Genomic DNA, 21,378 nt, shown 5'->3' on the forward strand with positions numbered 1-21,378 from the left:
ATTTTGATGACGGTAAAACCAAGAAATCCAGACACACAAGTCAGTTGAAGTAATCGGCAAGTGGAAAAATAAAGAACATAAAAAAATAGTCATCGTAGCATAAATTATTAACATCATATTCGGCAGCAAGTTATGCAATGTGCCACGTAAACTTTGTGCTGGTGTTGATGAAAGTTCCAACCAAACACTACCAAACAATGGTAGTCCACGTTTTGGTTGATCTATTTTGGGTTGAAAACAATCTACATTAGTTTATTTATTAATTGCTTTTACCAACTGCTTTAGAGATTTTTTTAGTGCTTGATTGCTCTCGGCTTTTGCATTCTTTATTGAAGAAAGATACGCAAGATATTTTGCCAATGGTCATTGTTTGTGTGTATTGTGTAGTATTGAAGCAAGGCAATTATTATTGAATTCATAGAAAGACTTGTTGGGACAGAATCCCTCAAATATAACGGAAGCAAGAAACTTAAGTCGGAACATCGAGCTTGGAGCTCGGTACTTCGAGGTCGGCCTGAAGTCATCGGATCGGTCAACATGCAGTGAAATGAAAAATGCAAAAGTGAAAGAGGCAGAGAGATACAGTCAAATTTTTAACGTGGAAAACTTTCTCTAATACAGAGAAGTAAAAACCATGGAATACCAGTCTAGAAAATCTTTCACTATGAAAAAGAAAGATTACAAATATTCAAGCTTCCCTAATTACACTAGAGGTACACTCAAACTTCATCAACGATGGTGGTATTCTCAAACTTCTCTAAAGAGGTCACTCTTCAAACTTCTCTTTAGAGGTACTCTCAAAATGTTCTCAAGCAAAAAAAAAAAAAAGGTCATTCAATTAAAAATAGTTTCATGTATATAGAGGTGAGGGGACCCCTCCACCATCTTCCAAAATCTTCTTCAGTGATTAGTGGGCAGCATTTATTGGAGGTGGTTGGGCAGTCATTGAACCCTGCACCCATTAATGAGGTGCATGCCGTTAAGGGAAGGAACCACCCTAACAAATCTTCCCCTTCCGACTTTAATGCTTCGGATTCAGCAGCAACCCGACACCTTCACAACCATATTCAAATTTTCTTGCTAGTACCGACTTGGTCATCATGTCAGACCAATTCAGGTCGGTGTGCACTTTGATGAGTTTGAGCTGTCCATCCTCCACTACATCCCGGATCTAGTGATACCTCACATCATTGTTCTTAGTGCAGGAGTGATAGGTCGAGTTTTTTCCTAGATGAGTAATGCTTTGGTTGTCACACTTCAGCTCGAATTTGACTTGATCATGGTCGAGTTTCGTGAGAAACTTCTTCATCCATAACATTTCTTTGCAAGCCTCAGTAGCAGCTATGTACTTGACCTCGGTTATCGAAAGTGCCACACATTTCTGCAATTTTGATTGCCAGGAGACAACTCCTCCTGCAAAAGTCATCAAGTATCCTGTGGTCGACTTCCTCGAGTCGGTATCTCCCCTTAAATCAGCATCCATATAGCCTTGTAGCTCAGTCATACCTTCTCTAAAACGGAGGCATAAACTTGTCTTTCCTCTGAGATATTTGAAGATATACTTGACAACTTGCCAATGCTTCTTGCCAGGGTTAGACAGATACCGGCTTACCATTCCAACAACATACGCTAAGTTTGGTCTCGTACATACCATTGCATACATCAAACTTCTGACGACGGATTGGTACACGATCCTCAACATTTCATCATTTTCTTCATTAGACCTCGAACATTGCTTTTGGCTCAGCTTTATGTGTTCGACTAAGAGGGTGCTCACTGTCCTGGCTTTGTCTATGCTATATCTTTTTAGAATTTTCTCAATGTATTTTTCTTGACTTAACCACAATAGCTTCATATATCGGTCTCTTATTATCTTGATTCCAAGTATTTTCTTTGCAGAGCCAAGGTCCTTCATTGCGAAAGACGAGCTCAACGCCTTCATCAGGGCGATTATCCTCGATTTTTCTTTCCCTACAATCGATATGTTGTCAAAATATAAAAACAAAATCAGAAAGTCACCGGCCTCATACCTTTTAACAAATACGCAGTGGTCAGCCTCCGTCTTCATAAACTTGTGCTCAATCATGAAGGATTTAAATTTCTTATACCACTGTCGAGGTGCTTGTTTTAAGTCGTACAAACTCTTCTTCAATTGGCAGACCAGATCTTCTTTTCTTGAAGCTCAGAACCCTTCAGGTTGCTCTCTATATATCTCCTCTTCTAGATCGCAGTGAAGGAATGTGATCTTTAAATCCATTTATTCAACTTCAAGATCCATTGATGCCACCATGGCTAATACCGGTGTTTTAAAACTCAGACAGGTCATCAACTCGGTTGCAGTACTGGGTCACTGGGTCATCAGTTCAACCGGGTTCAACCGAATTTACTATTCTTATATTAAATAAAATATAAACATATTACTTATACTAAAAATTCACATAAGAAAACTATCAATGAGTTTTGAAAAATAATTTGGTTTTCAATGATAGCAAATATTAAATACTTCTAGGCTTCTAGCTCTAGACCATATCCTAACACTGATTAAAATTGCAATGCAAGCTAAACGCACCTTTTGTGCCTTGACTTGACACAGATAAACTAAATCATGTAACAAATGGTAGGCATGAAATATACACTAAGGAGAAAATGTTCACTGTTGAGATGAGTCCATCAGTGTTTATCTTCACTTAACTTCTTGAGATCATTATAAGATGCAACTAAATTACATAAACGAATTGCACTAATCCAAAATACCTTCTTATTTTTACTTTACTTTTTAATCATATTTACCACAAAATATGAGTATGATTTAATTCAAGAGTTCTCAGCATCAACAACAAAAAAGTACCCAAAAAATGTTTTTACCAAAAAAAAAGAAGGCCAACCGGTCTAACCCGGGTCATCGAGTCTCAGCCGATCTAATTCATACGTCTAATTTTCGTGCAAGGACTTCATCTCGTCTTGCATTTTTCTCGGAACTCGTCATGGCTTCATCATAGCATTGAGCTTCTCTATCTTCAACAACAACTGTGTATTCGTCAGGTGCATACCTTGTAGAAGATCGTCTTACTCGAGTAGAGTGTCTGGGTTGTACTTCAGGTTGAGAGTCTGACTCATCATGCTCATCTCGGATCTCAGGAAGACCTACTTTAGTTTGTCTTTCTTCAACAGTGGTTATTGTTGTTACTGGCCATTTACTTCATTTTCTTGATTGGTTTCTCCCCCTGCTTCAGCTCGGACAGGAGGGACAAGTTCATCACCTCTAACAGCAACTTGAACTTTTGGCTTTGAGATATTTTTAATTGTCTCGTCTTTATGAAAGACTACATCCCAGCTTCTCACTATTTTTTTGTTGATAGGATCTCAAAGTTGATATCTGAACTCGCATTTCAGCGAACCGAGGTATATGCATTCTTTTGTCTTCACATCAAGCTTCACCCTCTCATCTTTAGGAAAATACACGAAAGCTAGGTGTTGGGTCAAAAGCTGTTGGGTGAAAAATATATATGCTGTAGAACGTTCCTCAGTTCTTTAAGAGAAAACACATTTGCTCTCTTAAGTTCAACCCAATGCGCAAGTGCACACAACAAGTAATAAATGGGACTTTTAAATAATATGCCCCTCCCACTATTTTATCCAAGTCAATGACCCTTAAATTTGACTTAGGGTTATTCTACTTTTTTTTTTTTTGATAACAGGGTTATTCTACTTTTAGATTGTACTTTAGTGGGATTTTAATAGTGCGATTATTTATTTTAACCCTCGTCTGAGACCGCAAGATTAAATTAGATAATAGGCTGATCCTTATCAACAATATCCCATACCCTCTCTTAACATTAGGTTGACAACTCCTTGTCATTTAGTGGTGCATCTCATGCAACCAACCTAGCACTATTACCTTAAGCACATGAGCCCGGCTGGGCCTGCAACTCATGCACTCAGTTAAGCACTAACCAGCACCCTAAGTGTCTAACACTTCTAATACTTCTCTCACTCAACGAAACAGTGGGTCCCAACTGAGTTGTGGAGCACCACTATTTAGAGAAGGTTTGAGTAATATTGGTGGTAGGAGGTAATCATGCACTTAATAATTGATACCTTTAAGGGTTCCTTTTATTTAGGGTTTACTAAGTCTCATCAAACGTGTATGTATTATTATCATGCTAGTCGTAATCTATGTCAAACATCTATCGGATTATACTAGTCGTAATTGGACGTGCACAATAATACATACAAATGCGATTTTTCCAATTCATGCATACTAGTCGTTTTAAAACGTAAAAGCATACATCCGCAATACACTATCTCATGCATACTAGTCATTTTAAAACATACAAGCATATAAATAAAACATTTTTTATTTGAGACGGTCATGGTGTTCGCGCATTCTTCCATCTTCCTCCTTAGGCCACGGCTCCTTCTCGTCTAAACGCCACTAGCCTAATTCTCTAATTACAAAATAATTAAAGAAACTCCAAAACATCTTTGGAGGGTCAAATGAAAATACAAAAATTTAAAATTCAAATTTACACCTCTAATTTAAATAAAGCAAAATTACACCTCTAATTTAAAATTAAAGAAAAATTTGAAATTTAAAATCGGGCACCATGACCATCCCCTTCCAATTTGCACCTGAAAAGTTAAACAACTTGCAAGCACACAATTTTTATATTAAATATATTCTCACTTATATATTGATAATTTAACAATTAAAATATCAAAACAAGAATCAAAATTCAAAATCTCCTAATTTTCTCCAAATGGCCGAATCATGCATACATAATTCAAATCTTTGTCAATTCTTTCTCAAAGAACACAAAAATTAAATCATACATATAACCATAATCTTAATATGGCCGAACCATACATGCTCATGTATTTAGAAATTTTATCACAAAAATTTTATGCTTTGCTCATGAACAATTCATACAAAAATAAAGAACCCTTCTTTTATACATATGGTCGAGTTATGCCATAAGATCATGGAGAAAACAAGGCATTTGAATATTCACTTCATGGCCAAATCATATTCCTTCCCAAAAAAAAATGTTTCTTTTAAAAACTTTCACAAAGAATCATAAAGAAACAAAACCATGAGTACACGTAGATATATGAACACCATAATCATATTAATCAAGTTCATGAAAGAACAATCTTTAACATTTTAAAGCATTGTAATTTATATCCACATGCAAAGAATCAATCTTTAACATCTTTAAAGATTTTTTGACCGTGAAGAATACATTTTTACAAACAAAGTACCATCACCCGTCTATGGTAAAGCAACCAGGCTCTGATACCACTTGAAAGAAAGGGCCTTGAAGGTCGTAGGCATGTGAGGATGAAAACAAAAATTTTCAAAGCGAAAACACACATACCAATCAAGATACATACTCTAGGACAGAGAGATACCTTGTTCGTAACTCAAAACTTGAAGGTGATCAGTGTTAGGCTTGAAGGTTCAAACCCTCTAATGTGTAACACCCCGTATATATCCGGTAATGTTATCATACTATCGTATTAAGCTGCGCTTAATTAAAAATGCGGAATATCTTTTTCTTTTCAATTATGAAGTCAATACCATTACCAACTTGCTTATTAATCAATTAATAAAACATCGCATGTATGCAATTGTAATAAAACAACTAATTGAAATACCTCATTAAATAAAATAACATAAGTATGTCTCTAGTCACGAAGCTACAACACGTAGACCGGACCAACTAGAAGTTTATACAAATCAACTCAAAAGTACTAACAACATGGTGGCATGGACAACTCCCATGCTCACCCCAAATAAGGAAACAAAGCCCAACATAAGTTTCAACTCAACAGCAACATAAAGATAAGGGCGGAAAACATAAACAGCATCCAATCCAGTCATGCCAGCATAATATGAACAGCACAAAACATCAACTAAGCTCTGGCCTCCTGCCACCAGAGACATCAGTCCCCATACTACCTGAACCTGAAATAAGCATTCCCCAAACGTGGGGTGAGATCTCTAAACAAGAAATCTCAATAAGACAAGGGGTCCTCAAGGATCTTCCACCCCAAGCTCACTTACATGTGCAATATAAGTTCAAAAGCAGTTTATCATCATCAGTTGTAAAATAGTGCAATGCAGCAGATAATCATGTCATACGTGTCAATTCAATTCTACTGGCCAGAGAAATGCAGGATTTATATACGTCTAATACCCACACATAGTGCAAGACGCCACTTGCATCCACCCCGGATCACCGTCTTGTATGACGCCACATACTCAGGCTTACCGTCAAGATGGAACAACACATGCATATTAAAAGCCATTACACATAAAGCTCAACAGCATTTCAAATATTCAAAGCATGTAACATAACATGCATATAACCATACCCCCATGGGACATGGTGGAACCACAACATGGCTAAACCGAGGACACGAAAGCTTACCTTGTAAGCTAACTATCCAAGCCAAGAGTCCGTACAAGCTCAAGACCCACAAACAGCACAATCACAATCTGTTTATATGAGAAATTTCATCAATAACCATACTTTAAAGGTTCTTTTCATTATGACAACATTTTCTTATTCGATTACGTCTTTTCTAGATCATAATTATCAAGCACTAAGTCCCTTAATTATAGGTATCACTGTTTCCTAACAGTAACACCAACTTCCTAGGCCATCAAGCCCACATGGGAACTGTCCCACACACAACAAACTAATTTCTGGTCATTTTCACATGTGGTAATCGATTACTGCACATGGTAATCGATTACCACCAGCAAGGTAATCGATTACCACACATGGTAACCGATTACCAATCAAAAGTAATCGATTACCACGCGGGAAGAACAGCATTATGCAGATTTTTTCTGCATAATCTGAAGCCAAATTGCCACCCCATGACCCAAGGTCCGGTTTTGACCCAAAATAGAAGTTCAATACCACATTTTAGACTTAGATTAACAACCGTAAGCTTGAATGATTAAAGTTAACTCATTTCATAACCAAAAGCAAGCCAGTAACAAGAAAATTCAAAGGAAAGTTCAAGGCATACCAATGGAGGTTCAAACTCAGCAAAAAGAAGGCTCTTGGAGCTCTCCAATAAGGCTCAAAGATTCTGACTTTGCAAGAGCACGAAAATACAACACAAGGTTGGACCTTTCTCTTCAAAGATGGCTCTTTTAAGCACCAAATGCCATAACCATGGCTTTCCCAAAGAACACTCACCATCTCAGCCCACTAACACCCAAAAACCAGAAGTTAAACTCAGCAAATAAGGATCTTTAACTCACACAAGGCTTGTCCTCACAATACTCGACCATTTTGGTGAAGGAACCATGACCAAAGGTGATCACTTTGGTGAAATAAGTGAAGGAGAAGCTATGGAGAGGAGAAGGGAAGGTGGCAGCTGAAAGGAACCAGAAAAATCACGTAGCACAAATGTAATTCTGACCTAGAGCTTTGTGCTAAAGCTTATATAGGCCCACTTAAACATTAAACACACAGATATAACATTAATTACTACGCTTAGCATTTTAATCCCAAACTCAAGATTCTTAACCTACTCAATTTTACAAGAATTATCATATTTTTCTTATATTTTTCGGAGCACCTTTCTGGTACGCATTTTTCATAGCCAGTACCAGTTTCTGGCACCAGTTCTCATTATTTTAACTTGAAACTCGTTTTACAAGTCCTAAAAGTTATTCTAGTAATTATCATGCACTTATTATAATTTTCTGGGATACTTTTTCGGTATGCATTTATACAGACTAGCAGAACCGGTATCTGCACTTTTCTTTCGAAAAACGACTTTCAGCATTATTACCCACTTACTATAATTATTAGAGCCTCATAATAATTATTAGGGTCAATTATGGAATTATCTCATTAAACTCATAATTAACTGATTAATTTCCTTAATTAACAGTGCGGGTTCTTACATTGATCCACACCACCCTTTGTCAAGACGCAAGAACTCTTCTTGAAAAGCCACCAACTCGAACACCACAAAGGAGCAAGCTAGGCGTCCCTTGTGAAGAGGTAGGAGGCTCAGTTTCAATATGTTTAGATGAGAGAATTTTCAGCAATAAAACTCACAAAAAGTGTCACACAAATTGTAGAAGAGAATGACCTTTTATTTTCCAAAAACCTAATGAGAATATCACAAAAAGGAAACACTTAAGGAGATGAAAGATGTTATCAAAAAAAAAAGGAGATGAAAGAGGAATAAACTTGAATCATATTTTTCACCAAAAATCTGATCATGGAGCGCCCTTTTTGTGGAGGAAAGAGTGGAGTTGTTGCAAATCAAATCTAGTCAACAAACTCCTATCCTATCCTCTTAAAACTAAGTCTGCACCTAGTCAATATTCTGACCTAATAACCATTATATGATCAGCCATATTGTGCGCCCCAATCAGCCCAAAATCATTCAAAAAATATTGATTAGTTGCAATTCAGATTGAATCAACTAAATCAAATATTTCAACAACTAACCAAATCTGAATGGAGCTTGATTTGTTGATTAAATGACCATCATTAAGCCACCAAATCAGCTCCCCAATCATCTTTGATGATGTCCAAAGATCTCCTCTTGATACGTGGGATTTGATCTTGACAAGATACTATCAAGATCTTATCCTTTCCTTTTGTTATGAAACTTCCTTTCATAGCCAATTCAAATTTGAACATTCTAATTTCAATATTCAAATATTTAAATTCAAAATTCAAATTTATTATTTAAATTTTAAATTTAAACATTAGATAATTAATTTCACTAATTAAATTAATTAATAATGTCTTGGACCATCCAAGCCCATTACAACAATCCATGCGCCCTTTTCCCTCTAAGGTGGGCATCCAAACTTCTTCTTGGGCTAACAACCATTATTAGGCCCAAAACCTTTAATGTTATAATGTCGAGACAATAAGGTGTTAGTGTATGACCCATTAGGCCCAACTTAGCCACTAACATAAATGGGCTTGGGCTTAATAAGACCACAACTCATTTAATGACAACACAAAGCACTAGCAATGCTTTGTTGCCCTAGAGCTAGTTCGATTAATGACATGATCATCCTATTAAATGTATTTGGTTACCGTATGTATTTCCTTTCGTCTCAGTTACCTTCCCATTAAACCTAGGGTGAGGAGATGTATCAACCATTGCGGTTTAGGGTAAGCTTTTATTCGAAATAGGGAATCTTCAATTTACTGACTCTAAAGGCAGATCATCTCATGATCTCTTTTACTATGCATAGATTTCTGAGTCTCGTAAATGTCATCCCGATTTCTCCGATTTACAGATAACCTAATCCCTCACAGAGATTTGACGAATTCCTTCAGCTTATCACCTTAGGCTTGTGTTCTTTCAGGACATTCCCAAAGGTATACCTATGAATCTCCATGTTTCAGGCAGACGAGGTATACAATCAAAACATGCATCTAGAACATAGTGTAGGTGAAAAACTTCTGGTCTAAGGAAAGACATACCCAAATAATAAGAGGCTGCTCTAATGATACTATTTGTGAGATTTCCTCATAGAGCCTCTTTGTGGGTCTGTTTAGTGCGAGCTATACCCTTATAGGTCCACTCACGACTTTAGCTAAGACATCTCTATATCTGTAGCTCATGAGGTCTTTACCTTGTATCTGACTACAAGTAGATAAGCTGTGCTAGTCTTACCCGAGATTACTGATCCCCATTTTCAGTGTCTCTAGACTAGGAACATAAAATTAGGAATAAACATATGGTATCCTTGAATCCTCATGATCGTGATCTCATCACAGATACTCAAGAGATACATATTCTATTCCAAGGGGTTTATCCAGTTACTCATATATAAACAATGATATTGAGACAAAATATGAAACAGGATAAAGAGTGCTTATGATTTATTTGCGTAAAAGGTACAAAAATGTCCTAATCTAATCAAAAGATTGTCTCTAGGACATCCATATACTAACAGAAAGTAGCATCAATGAACTCAAATATTTGAAATCAGTTGTCCAAGAGACCCTGAGGCTACACCCTCTAGTTCCTCTTTTACTTCCACGAGAATGTGGACAAGCATGTGAGATTCATGGGTATCATATACCCGTCAAAAGTAAGGTCAATGTCAATGCTTGGGCAATTGAAAGAGATCCAAACTACTGGACTGAACCAGAGAGGTTTTATCTAGAGAGATTCATGGATAGCTCCATTGACTACAAAGATAGTAATTTTGAATACATTCTGTTTGGTGCTGGAAGAAGAATATGCCCAGGCAGCACATTAGGTTTAATAAATGTTGAGATCGCCCTTGCATTGTTGTTGTATCACTTTGATTGGAAGCTTCCTAATGGAATGAAAAGTGAGGACTTGGACATGACTGAGCAATTTGGAGTGACTGTTAGAAGAAAAGATTACCTGCACTTGATACCCATTGTTTCTCATCCATTTCGGGTAAGATAAACCATAAAAATAAAAGCTGTAAGCTTTGAATTTGTTATTCCTCATTTACTTTTTGAAATAAAGCTTTGTCCATCTTTGTTGATTCTAGTGCATCTGAAGACTTTGTTGAGAGAAGTTGTTTTAGTGTAAATTACTCTTCTTTTTCCTAAGTACACTTTATGTCTTTCCTCCTCTCCTCTCTGATGTATCCTCTTCTCCTTATGCCTACTCTAGTCTCTTCTATTCTTTGACTCTGTGTAGGTAGTTTATGGATTCTGGTTCATGCTATAAGTAAAAAAAAAAACCCATGCACTATTCCCTTAAATTCTACTTGTGCTTCTCTAATTTCCATTCAATAGCTGCCATTACAAATGGATAATGGAAAGTTTTGAGAATTAGTAACTAGCTGTTTGAACTATGCAAATTATACTTTGTCAGCATAACTTCAAATTTCTCATCAATTCTGCACATATACTTAAGAGTAAAGTTGCATACAAGATTTCCCTCAACCCTACCCTCGCAAATCAGGGACTAACTGGTAGTGGGTTTTTTTTTTTACCTAGACTTAGGTTCAAGCCATAAAATATGTGGCAGGCTACGCAGCAAAGATTCTCTTGTTCTATATCTGAGAAAAGTTAATAATATAGCTGAAATTAATCATGTGATACTTTTAAGGCAGCCCCTTCAAAAGGAGCACCATTCTGTGGTTCACTATTACGAACACCCTTACAAGGGCTTTTTGACCACTATAGCCCTTAATTAATAATTAATTACCAAATTGACCTTCATTATAAACTATTTCGAAAATTTAACCTCCCCAAAAAACATAACAACAATCTGCCCCTGTTTGACCGTTGACCACAAAGCCCACCTAGGTATCACCCTTCATACCCGGGTATTTTTTTGAAATTTTTACTATACCCGGGTAGGGAGGGGGATACCGGGTATATTTCTTGAATATGGGAAAATGCTTGAATTATTTACTCGGGTAGGGAGGGGGATACCCGGATAAATGTCGGCCAGAAACCCCAATATCAATGGATTTCGGCCATTGTTGCGAGGTATAGGTTTTTTCCCCACAAATCTCTCTCCCTTGACATCTCTATTCCGAAACATCACACATATATTTCATCTCATCATCTCAAAAAGCTTAATCTTGGTAGGACATTGGCATTACACCTCCACATTCCCATTTTGTGCTCAAAAATTCGAACCAAGATCTAAACCCAAAACCTAGATCTAATCTTCGTGTGAAAGATGAGATCAAGTCCAAACATGGTTCCTATAGTCCAAACAATGAAAATTAAAGTGGGCACTACATGCAATGAACTGAAGGAGAGAATTCTCCAAAAAATGGGGTTATAAGGCATACAATCCATCCACCGCATGATAGCCAGGTTAGAGACTGTAGTGGATATGGATACAATATACTACATTGGTAATGATATCAATGATGATGAAGATGTGGAGTTCGTAACGGATGCGTTTGTTGGATGGAAAGTATTAAAATTGATTGAGATATATGTTGAAGTTGATGCTGGTCAGTCTTCATCTTTATCGGTGCATACAACACTGCACACTGTAATGGTCAAGAAGATACAGTTGTATGATCATCTGCACCTGCTCAGGTAGCATTGGATGAGGATGAAGAGGATGAAGATGGGGAGTATGTGGATAGCGAAGATGAGGGGGAACCTGAAAGTGCTATTCCACAAGGTGATTCGTCAGACACTGACGTGGACGAAAATTTTGACGCTGACATGAGCGCTGTAAGTCTGGGTACCCCTAGTTGTAACGCCCGGCCGCTTCAAGAATCAATGACTATCCCCACATACTAACACGAGACTTTTCAGTGTGCTTTTTTCTCACTCGCACACTTCCCGGGAAAACTTCCCAGGAGGTCACCCATCCCAGAATTGCTCCAAGTCAAGCACGCTTAACTGTGGAGTTCTTCCGATCCAGGCTACCGAAAAGCAGATGCATCTTGTTAGTATAGGTAGTACCAATTAATTCTTATAAGCCATCACAAGCCCGGCCGCTTCAAGAATCAATGACTATCCCCACATACTAACACGAGACTTTTCAGTGTGTTTTTTTCTCACTCGCACACTTCCCGGGAAAACTTCCCAGGAGGTCACCCATCCCAGAATTGCTCCAAGTCAAGCACGCTTAACTGTGGAGTTCTTCCGATCCAGGCTACCGAAAAGCAGATGCATCTTGTTAGTATAGGTAGTACCAATTAATTCTTATAAGCCATCACAAGCTGTGCAGTCTCATACCTGCATAGTCTTTGGAATCTCTCTCTTTCGGGTATCGATTCGATTCATTCATGCATGTAACCCCTACTGGAAGCCTGTCAGGAGCCGCTCCTTGTCTGTGCCTCTTTGCACCGGCCATCACTCCCCGCCCTCGTCAGCGCTCGGGATGTTACATGCCCACCAGCATCCGCCTGGTTCGTCCTCGAACCACACCGTACTGGAAGAGAGGCCTGCTCTGATCCACTTGTAACGCCCGACCGCTTCAAGAATCAATGAGTTATCCCCACATACTAACACGAGACTTTTCAGTGTGCTTTTTCTTCACTCGCACACTTCCCGGGAAAACTTCCCAGGAGGTCACCCATCCCAGAATTGCTCCAAGTCAAGCACACTTAACTGTGGAGTTCTTCCGATCCAGGCTACCGAAAAGCAGATGCATCTTGATAGTATAAGTAGTACCAATTAATTCTTATAAGCTATCCCAAGTTGTGCAGTCTCATACCTGCACAGTCTTTGAAATCCCTCTCTTTCGGGTGTCGATTCGATTCATTCATGCATGTAACCCCTGCTGGAAGCCTTGCAGGAGCTGCTCCTTGTCTGTGCCACTTTGCACCGGCGATCACTCCCCGCCCTCGTCAGCGCTCGGGATGTTACATGAAATGTAACACCCCGTATATATCCGGTAGTGTTATCATTACATCGTATTAAGCGGTGCTTAATTAAAAATGCGGAATATTCTTTTTCTTTTCAATTATGACGTCATTATCAATTACCATCTTGATTACTTAATCAATTTCATAAAATATCGCCTGTATGTAAATTGCAATAAGACATCTACTGAAATACCTCAATATATAAATAAAGTGTGTATCTAAAATCACGGATCTACAACTCGTAGTCCGGACCATATCCTGATACATTATTACAACCCCAAATAAAACAAGACATAAACAAGACATAACAATACTATATGTCATGGATAATCCCCATGCTCACCAAATAAACAGCGTAAACAACAAGTCTCAACATAAACTCCATAAACATAATTGAAGCTATAAGCATATAAGCAGCATGCAAATCCAGCATCCAACATGTCAGCATAAATAACAGCAAATCTAACTCAGCTCCGGCCTCCTGCCGCCTGAGGTCTCAACATTACCTGACCCTGAAATAAGCATTCCCCAAACGTGGGGTGAGATCTCTAAACAAGAAATCTCAGTAAGACAAGGGGTCCTCAAGGATATTCCACCCCAAGCTCACTTACATGTGCAATATAAGTTCTAAAAGCATTTATATCATTATCAGTTCCAAAACTATGTAGTGCAACAGATATCTATGGCATGTGTGTATTCACTATCTACTGGCCAGAGAAATGTAGGAATACGTCTATTCCCTACATGTAGTACAAGGAACACCGCTTGCACCTCACCCACAGCCTCACCCTATTGTATGTTCTACATACTCAGGCTTACCGTATAGGTGGAACACCTCCATGCATATCAACAAGGCACTAGCATACAATAGCTCAACAGCATTTCCAAGACATCAAAAGCATGTAACACGGAATGCATATAACCATACCCCCATGGGAGATGGTGGAACCACAACATGGCTAAACCGAGGACACGAAAGCTTACCTCTAAGCTAGCTATCCAATGCCACAAGCTCAAAGTCCAATCACAGCAGATCACAATCTGATATGGACCAAATATAAATCAATAACATGTACCACATGCATACAAATTAAAGACAACACATTTTCATTACGTTTTATGTCTTAAAGCTTCTAACAAAACTACAAGCCCTTAATCACATGATTCTGGCTTAGTCTACTAATTACAGAAGTTCAACTTCATCAATCTAGGGTCCACAAACCCCCAATAGCCTACTGTACACACAACACAGCTACTGTTCTACGAAATCCCAGAATATCCAGATATTCCACGGGGACATATCCGGATATGCAATATCCGGATATCTCACTGTCCATTTCCGGATATGTAATATCCGGATATACAGATTCCCATATCCGGATATCTAATATCCGGATACCCAAATCACCATATCCGGATATCCAATATCTGGATATTTCACGGGCAGATATCCGGATATTTCACGACAGAATGCAGAAACTGCATTTCGTGAAGATATCCTTCCAAGGTTGGGTTTTTACCGATTTTAAACGCTTAAACATGCATTTCTAGGTGTGTTAAGCATTACCCAACAACAAGTTATCATCTTTTAGCCTTAACATGCATCAAGCTTTCATTTTTAAGCCTTAAAACTCAAGTTAAAGGTTTGTACAACATACCAAGGCTCAAAACTCAGAACAAAGAGGCTCTTGGAGCTCACTAGACACTCCCAAGATTCTGTCTCTCACTGCACACGAAAATGGTGCACAAATGTGGTTCTTTTACACAACAAGGAGGCTCCTTGAAGCTTCAAAACACCAAGAACAAGATGACTCCTCTCCAACTCCCAAACTCAGCCCCCTCACAAGCTCAACACAGTAGCTGGAACCTCAGAAAAGACCTTCCTTTCACTCCCACAAGGATGCTCTCAAGTGTTTACAAGGTTAAGAGAAGGGAAATCAAGAGTAAAAGCTTAGAGGCTCAACACAAATAAGAAGGAAGCACTAGAACAGTGACCAGCAGCTGACCACACCAGAAACTCACGTAGAAGAGAGTGGCACCTAGGGTTTTGTGCCCATAATAAGGGTATTTATAGCCAAAACTCACTTAAGCACACAGTATTAACTTTAATTGCTACACTTAGCATTTTAATCCCAAACTTTGAATTCTGAAATTACACATTTTTCCAAGAATTAACATATTTTTATTATATTTTTCTGAGCACCTTTCCGGTACGCGCTTCTCAAAGCCAGTACAAGTTTCTAGCACCAGTTCTCATTATTTGGACTTGAAACTCGTTTTACAAGTCCTATAAATTATTCTAGTAATTATCATGCACTTACATTAATTTTCCGGGATACTTTTTCGGTACGCATTTATACCGATAAGCAGAACCGGTATCTGCACTTTTCTTCCGAAAAGCGACTTTCAGCATTCTTAATCACTTACCGAAATTATTAAAGCCTCTTAATAATTATTAGGGTCAATTATGAAATCATTTCCTATTTTCACATATTTAATTAAATACCTTAATTAACGGTGCAGGTTCTTACACTAGCCATGTCACCACTTTATGTTGACCCAGTCTGTAGTGGTAAGTTATTAAATGTGGACATTTGCTTTAAACAATTATTATTTGCGGTGGTATTGATTCAGACAATAATGATGAAGCTTTAGATGCAGGGACTGCAGTATAGTCATTTTAGAATGAAAGCCAACATTATTCATTCATTAATTGGGCGCACCCTAATGACGAGTTGGAGATCCTATATGGGGATGATGACTTGCACAGAGGTTGGAAGTTAGGAGATCTGTTATTTGTGCAACAAGAATTTGGCTCCAAATATAGCGTTCCAGCCTGTGGCTGTCTTCATGGTCTCTGTTGCCATAGGCACTCCAAATCTATGCAGAATCTTCTGCACCAGAAATGCAAAAGGCAATTCATCCTTCTTTGACTTGGTAGCCTTCCACATCAATATGAATATATAATGCCTCCAGTTCACCTGTTGATGGTGAATGAGGGCCCACAAGATGACAAAGTCTTCTTCCAGCACCTTCGAGTGATTATGCGAGCGCTGGAAAATAATGCGTGTGACCACATAATGAAGAATGCGAGTAGACACCGACAAGTTGCTCACAGGATAATAAGCAAATTGTTCGGCCTCAGCATCTGCCCTCCTGGTCTCTGTAACAATGGCCTTCCGGTCATAATCACCAAATATACGATTGTTGTCTCAATCATATAGTGCTGCACCTGTGACACCATCAAAGTCGAACACTAGTAGCTCTGTCCAGATAAGAGCAGTCATGATGATATCAATCCCGCAGACACAGGAAGTCAGCTCGCCATGCACATAGGAAAGGTTCTGGTAGAATGCTCTAACCATAACCTCCGAGTATGGGCATCGCATCTCCGCAAGCACAAGCAAATGTGTCTCCTCAAGAAGCAACACAGTGTCGAAAAACGCTCCAAGTTGAAGAAGGCCGAATCCAGTGATTTCGGCTCGCAAATCTTCTGGCTCATGAATGACTTCACAAATCTCTCATGTGCAACACTGTCATCCTCAAACAAATATCCGAACGGCAAGTCCGGAGCCTGATGCATAGCAGCCTGGGGCTGAGAGGATAACGACCCATCGTGTCGACGCTTGGTTCTTCTCTCAGTATCCCTCATCGGCATCTTTGAAACGCGTCTAGAAGCCATTGCATCACACTATGAAACTGGAAAAAAGAAGCCAAAATCAGAAATCAGAAACATAAAGGTTAGGGTTAAGGTTAGGGTTAGGGTTAGGGATACAGTTAGTAATTTTAAAAATTAATCGGTCATAATCAAATGTTTAACCATGCAAACTACACAAACGCAATAATTTTTGGATAACAAGTGACAAACATATCAAAATCAGAACCCAATTGATAAAAAGGAAAAAAAATGAACCTTTGGTGTGGCATTTTCGTGCACCTTCTTGGTCTGCATTGTTAGAGCTGTTTGGAGAGCTTCATGAGCCTTTGCTTTTCTGTTTTGAACCTTGAGTAAGTGGTTCTACCTTTGATCTTGAGTTTAATGGGTTAAAAATGGTGTCTTGGTATGTTTAATGAGTTAAACACGTAACCAACTGTCATATGAACCTAATTGGATCTTAAGATGCATGTTTAAACTTCTGGAAGTGTTAAAAATGGAACCTTGGAAGGATATCTTCGCGAAATGCAGAAACTGCATTCTGTCGCGAAATATCCAGATATATACTCGTAAAATATTCGGATATTGGATATCCGGATATGCCCCCGAGGAATATCCGGATATTCTGGGTTTGCGAGGAACAGTAGTGTACTGTTCATCCAGAACTGATCTATGGGTTTGTGGACCCTAGTTGAGGAAGTTGAACTTCTGTAATTAATTAATGCAAGTCATAATCATGGGATTAAGGGCTTATGGCTTGGTGAGAAGCCTTAAGACGTAAAACGTAATGAAAAGGCGTTGTCTTTATGTTGTATACTTGTAGAGTATGATTGTTGATGTATTGTTGGTCCATATCAGATTGTGATCTGCAGTGTGTTGAACTTGAGCTGTGGACTCTTGGCTTTGGGTGTTAGCTTGCAAGGTAAGCTTTCGTGTTCTCGGTTTAGCCATGTTGTGGTTCCACCATGTCCCATGGGGGTATGGTTATATGCATGTTGTGTTACATGCTTTGGATATTTTGAAATGCTTTTGAGCTGATATGTGCAATGGCTTATAATATGTATGTGTTGTTTCCACTTAGTCGGTAAGCCTGAGTATGTGGCGTCATACAAGATGGTGAGTCTGTGGGTGGGTGCAAGTAGCGTCTTGCATATTGTGTGGGTAATAAACGTATTCCTGCATTTCTCTGATCAGTAGAATAGTATTGACACATATGACATGATTATCTGCTGCATTTCACTATTTTAGAACTGATGATGATAAACTGCTTTTGAACTTATATTGCACATGCAAGTGATCTTGTGGTGGAAGATCCTTGAGTACCCCTTGTCTTACTGAGATTTCTTGTTTAGAGATCTCACCCCACGTTTGGGGAATTCTTATTTCAGGTTCAGGTAGTATGGTGACTGATGCCTCTGGCGGCAGGAGGCCAGAGCTTAGTTGATGATATTTATGCTGTATTGCTGACATGACTGGATTGGATGCTTTTTATGTTTTCTGCTCTTTATGTTTTGAGTTGAGACTTTTTATTGGGCTTTGTTACCTTATTTAGGTGAGCATGGGGGTTGTCCATGCCACTATGTTGTTAGTACTGTTAGTCTGAGTTGTATAAACTGCTAGTTGGTCCGGTCTACGTGTTGTAGTTCCGTGACTAGAGACATACATTATGGTATTTAATTAATGAGGTATTTCAGTTAGCTGTTTTATTGCAATTGCATACAGGCGATGTTTTGAAAATGATTAAGTAATCAAGTTGGTAATGATTAATGACATCATAATTGAAAAGAAAAGGATATTCTGCAATTTTTAATTAAGCGCAGCTTAATACGATAGTATGATAACATTACCGGATATATACGGGGTGTTACAGTGATCCTAGTGAAGTTTGACCTAAGTCTAGCTAGGCACAAAACTATGGAGAAATTTGAAGCCATTCATATAAAAATCTAATTGCATTTTTCAAACATCAAGAACCAATTCTTAGATTTTTCCATAATCAATAGACTTTGACGCATTTGAAAGTTTTCATCTCTACGGGAATCAACAAAAGATGGACAAAGCTTTATTTCAGGAGTAAATGGGAAATAACAAATTCAGAAGTTATACCTTTTGCTTGTGATCTTTTATATTGCAAGCTAAGGAGTATGAGCCAAGGGAATCAAGTACAACTCATCTTTTCTTCTAACAGTCACTCCAAATTGCTCTGTCATGTCCAACTGATGACTTTTCATTCCATTGGGAAGCTTCCAATTAAAGTGATACAATAATAATGCAAGGGCCATCTCAACATTTATCAAACCAAATGTGCTGCCCGGGCATATTCTTCTTCCAGCACCAAATGGAATGTACTCAAAATTACTTCCTTTGTAGTCAATAGAACTATCAATGAATCTCTCTGGATAAAACCTCTCTGGTTCAGCCCAGTAGTTTGGATCTCTTCCAATTGCCCAAGCATTGACAATGACCTTACTTTTGACCGGTATATGATACCCATGAATCTCACATGCTTGTCCACATTCTCGTGGAAGTAAAAGAGGAGCTGGAGGGTGTAGCCTCAGGGTCTCTTTGACAACTGATTTCAAATATTTGAGTTCATTGATGCAACTTTCATCAACCCTTCCTTTCATAGTGAATACCTCTCTCACCTCAGCTTGTGCTTTCTTCATTACTCTTGGATCCCTTGCCATCTCTGCCATTGCCCAATCTATGGTAGTTGCTGATGTCTCACCTCCAGCACCAAAAATATTCTGAAAAGTAATTGCCAGTGAGGTTAAACTAATGCAAGGATATCCAAAGAGATGGCATCCAATATTGCACAAGTTGCAAGAGCTCATATGAAAGTTATAAAAAAAAAATCACTCCTGTTAAATCCCGACTAGCGAGGACAAGGGTGAGATATTTGCAAAGAGACTGTTTTCGTAAATGAGATATTATGGGGTAATTAAATATTCAACTAAATTCTACAACAAGAAGAAGAATTATCTTTTCAATAGTATTTGCAAGATGTTGTTATCCTTACCAGGATTATAGCCTTGACATTGTTATTAGTTAAGCTAATATCCTGGTTGCTACCATTGCCATCCTGAAATTTTAGGAGAACATCTAAAAGATCTTCCTCCTTTTCAACTTGACCTTGTTTGGCTATTGACTTTGCCTCTTTATGCTCATTGATGATGTTTTCCAGTATCTGATCAATTTGTTGATGCAACCTCTCAAGCTTAGGCTTCAAACCAGAGACAAGTTGAGGCCATTTAGCAGAAGGAAACAAATCTCCTATGCCAAAACCTGCTGCAACCTTTACTAATTCTTTTGCCAGTGATATGAATTCTTCTTGGTCTTTGCATTTCTTGCCAAAAGCAGCCCTTGAAGTGATTGTATATATTGATAAAAGTACTTCTTTGGTGAGATTGATGGGTGATCCTTCCTCTGATGCAATCCTTTTGATGACATTGGTGAACTCTTCTTCTCTTATGGGATGGAATGAATTGACACGTTTTGTGGTCAAAAGCTCCAATGTGCAAATTTTTCGTAGCTGTCTCCAATAATTTCCATAAGGTGCAAAAGCTATATTTGTGGAATCATAAGAAATTATTTTTGCTGATAAAAGTTGAGGCCTTGATGCAAAAATAACATCATTGGTTTTCATTACCTCCCTTGCATACTCTGGTGATGAAACAACAATTGTGAAGACCTCTCCAAGTTGTAAATGCATTAAGGGTCCATATATTTTGGCCAAGTCTCTTAATTTTCGGTGTGGTGTGGATGTAACAAGATGGGGTATATTTCCTATGATTGGTAGTTTCCATGGCCCTGGGGGTACCTTTGGAGTTGAGTCAGTTTTTTTGAGATTCCTCACTATTTTCAGTGCCACAATCATGAAGAGGAAAAAGGGTATAAGGGCTTTTAAGTCAAGGATTTGAGAATCCATATAGATAAAAAAAACCAGTAATGTGGATTGATTTCCTGCTTGTTTGAAGTACTTTACATGGCTATGCCTATAAACTGAGTTGTTCACTGCTTTTGTCGTTTACTAGTGTAGAATCTCTTGCAGAATCATCAAATTATGCTTTTATGCAAACAATTCATCTCAAACAGAGTGAGACATTTTGGTAATGATAAGATTAAAAAACAAGAATGAAAGTCAGTTGGTCAATTTTAATTACTCACAGTTTACACAAAACTGATATTTTTAATGCAATTTGAATGTGGCCCCGTCTTGCAACGTCTTAGCGAATGATATTTTTATATTCTGATGATAAGATTAAAATATAAAATTGCAATATATTTATATTCTGATTATGAGATTATAATATAAAATGCAAGTTAATGGGTCAATTCTAATACCTCATGATTTACGTTAGGCTAAGTATCTGTTCGGGAGGGAGGT

General features: G+C 38.2%; 2 protein-coding genes across 2 annotated transcripts; one reads left to right on the plus strand and one right to left on the minus strand.

Annotated features, from left to right (window-relative positions):
• Positions 1–2,868: 2,868 nt before the first annotated feature.
• On the plus strand, positions 2,869–16,011 carry LOC133315727 (cytochrome P450 71D9-like; the record flags this gene model as incomplete). Its single annotated transcript, XM_061517389.1, has 4 exons — positions 2,869–2,887; positions 9,962–10,437; positions 12,054–12,126; positions 15,971–16,011. Coding segments are annotated over 4 exons (609 nt in total), but the record flags the coding sequence as incomplete, so codon positions are not given.
• Positions 16,012–19,126: 3,115 nt separating this feature from the next.
• On the minus strand, positions 19,127–20,919 carry LOC133315756 (cytochrome P450 71D11-like). Its single transcript, XM_061517421.1, has 2 exons — positions 20,011–20,919; positions 19,127–19,738 (listed from the first exon to the last, which is right to left on the minus strand). Exons 1-2 carry the CDS (start codon positions 20,917–20,919, stop codon positions 19,127–19,129), a joined length of 1,521 nt encoding a protein of 506 aa, XP_061373405.1.
• Positions 20,920–21,378: the final 459 nt, after the last annotated feature.

This window comes from Gastrolobium bilobum, unplaced genomic scaffold (assembly GCF_033153095.1).
Source record: "Gastrolobium bilobum isolate Gb01-03AN ecotype WA unplaced genomic scaffold, APGP_CSIRO_Gbil_v1 utg31796, whole genome shotgun sequence".
NCBI lineage: Eukaryota > Viridiplantae > Streptophyta > Magnoliopsida > Fabales > Fabaceae > Gastrolobium > Gastrolobium bilobum.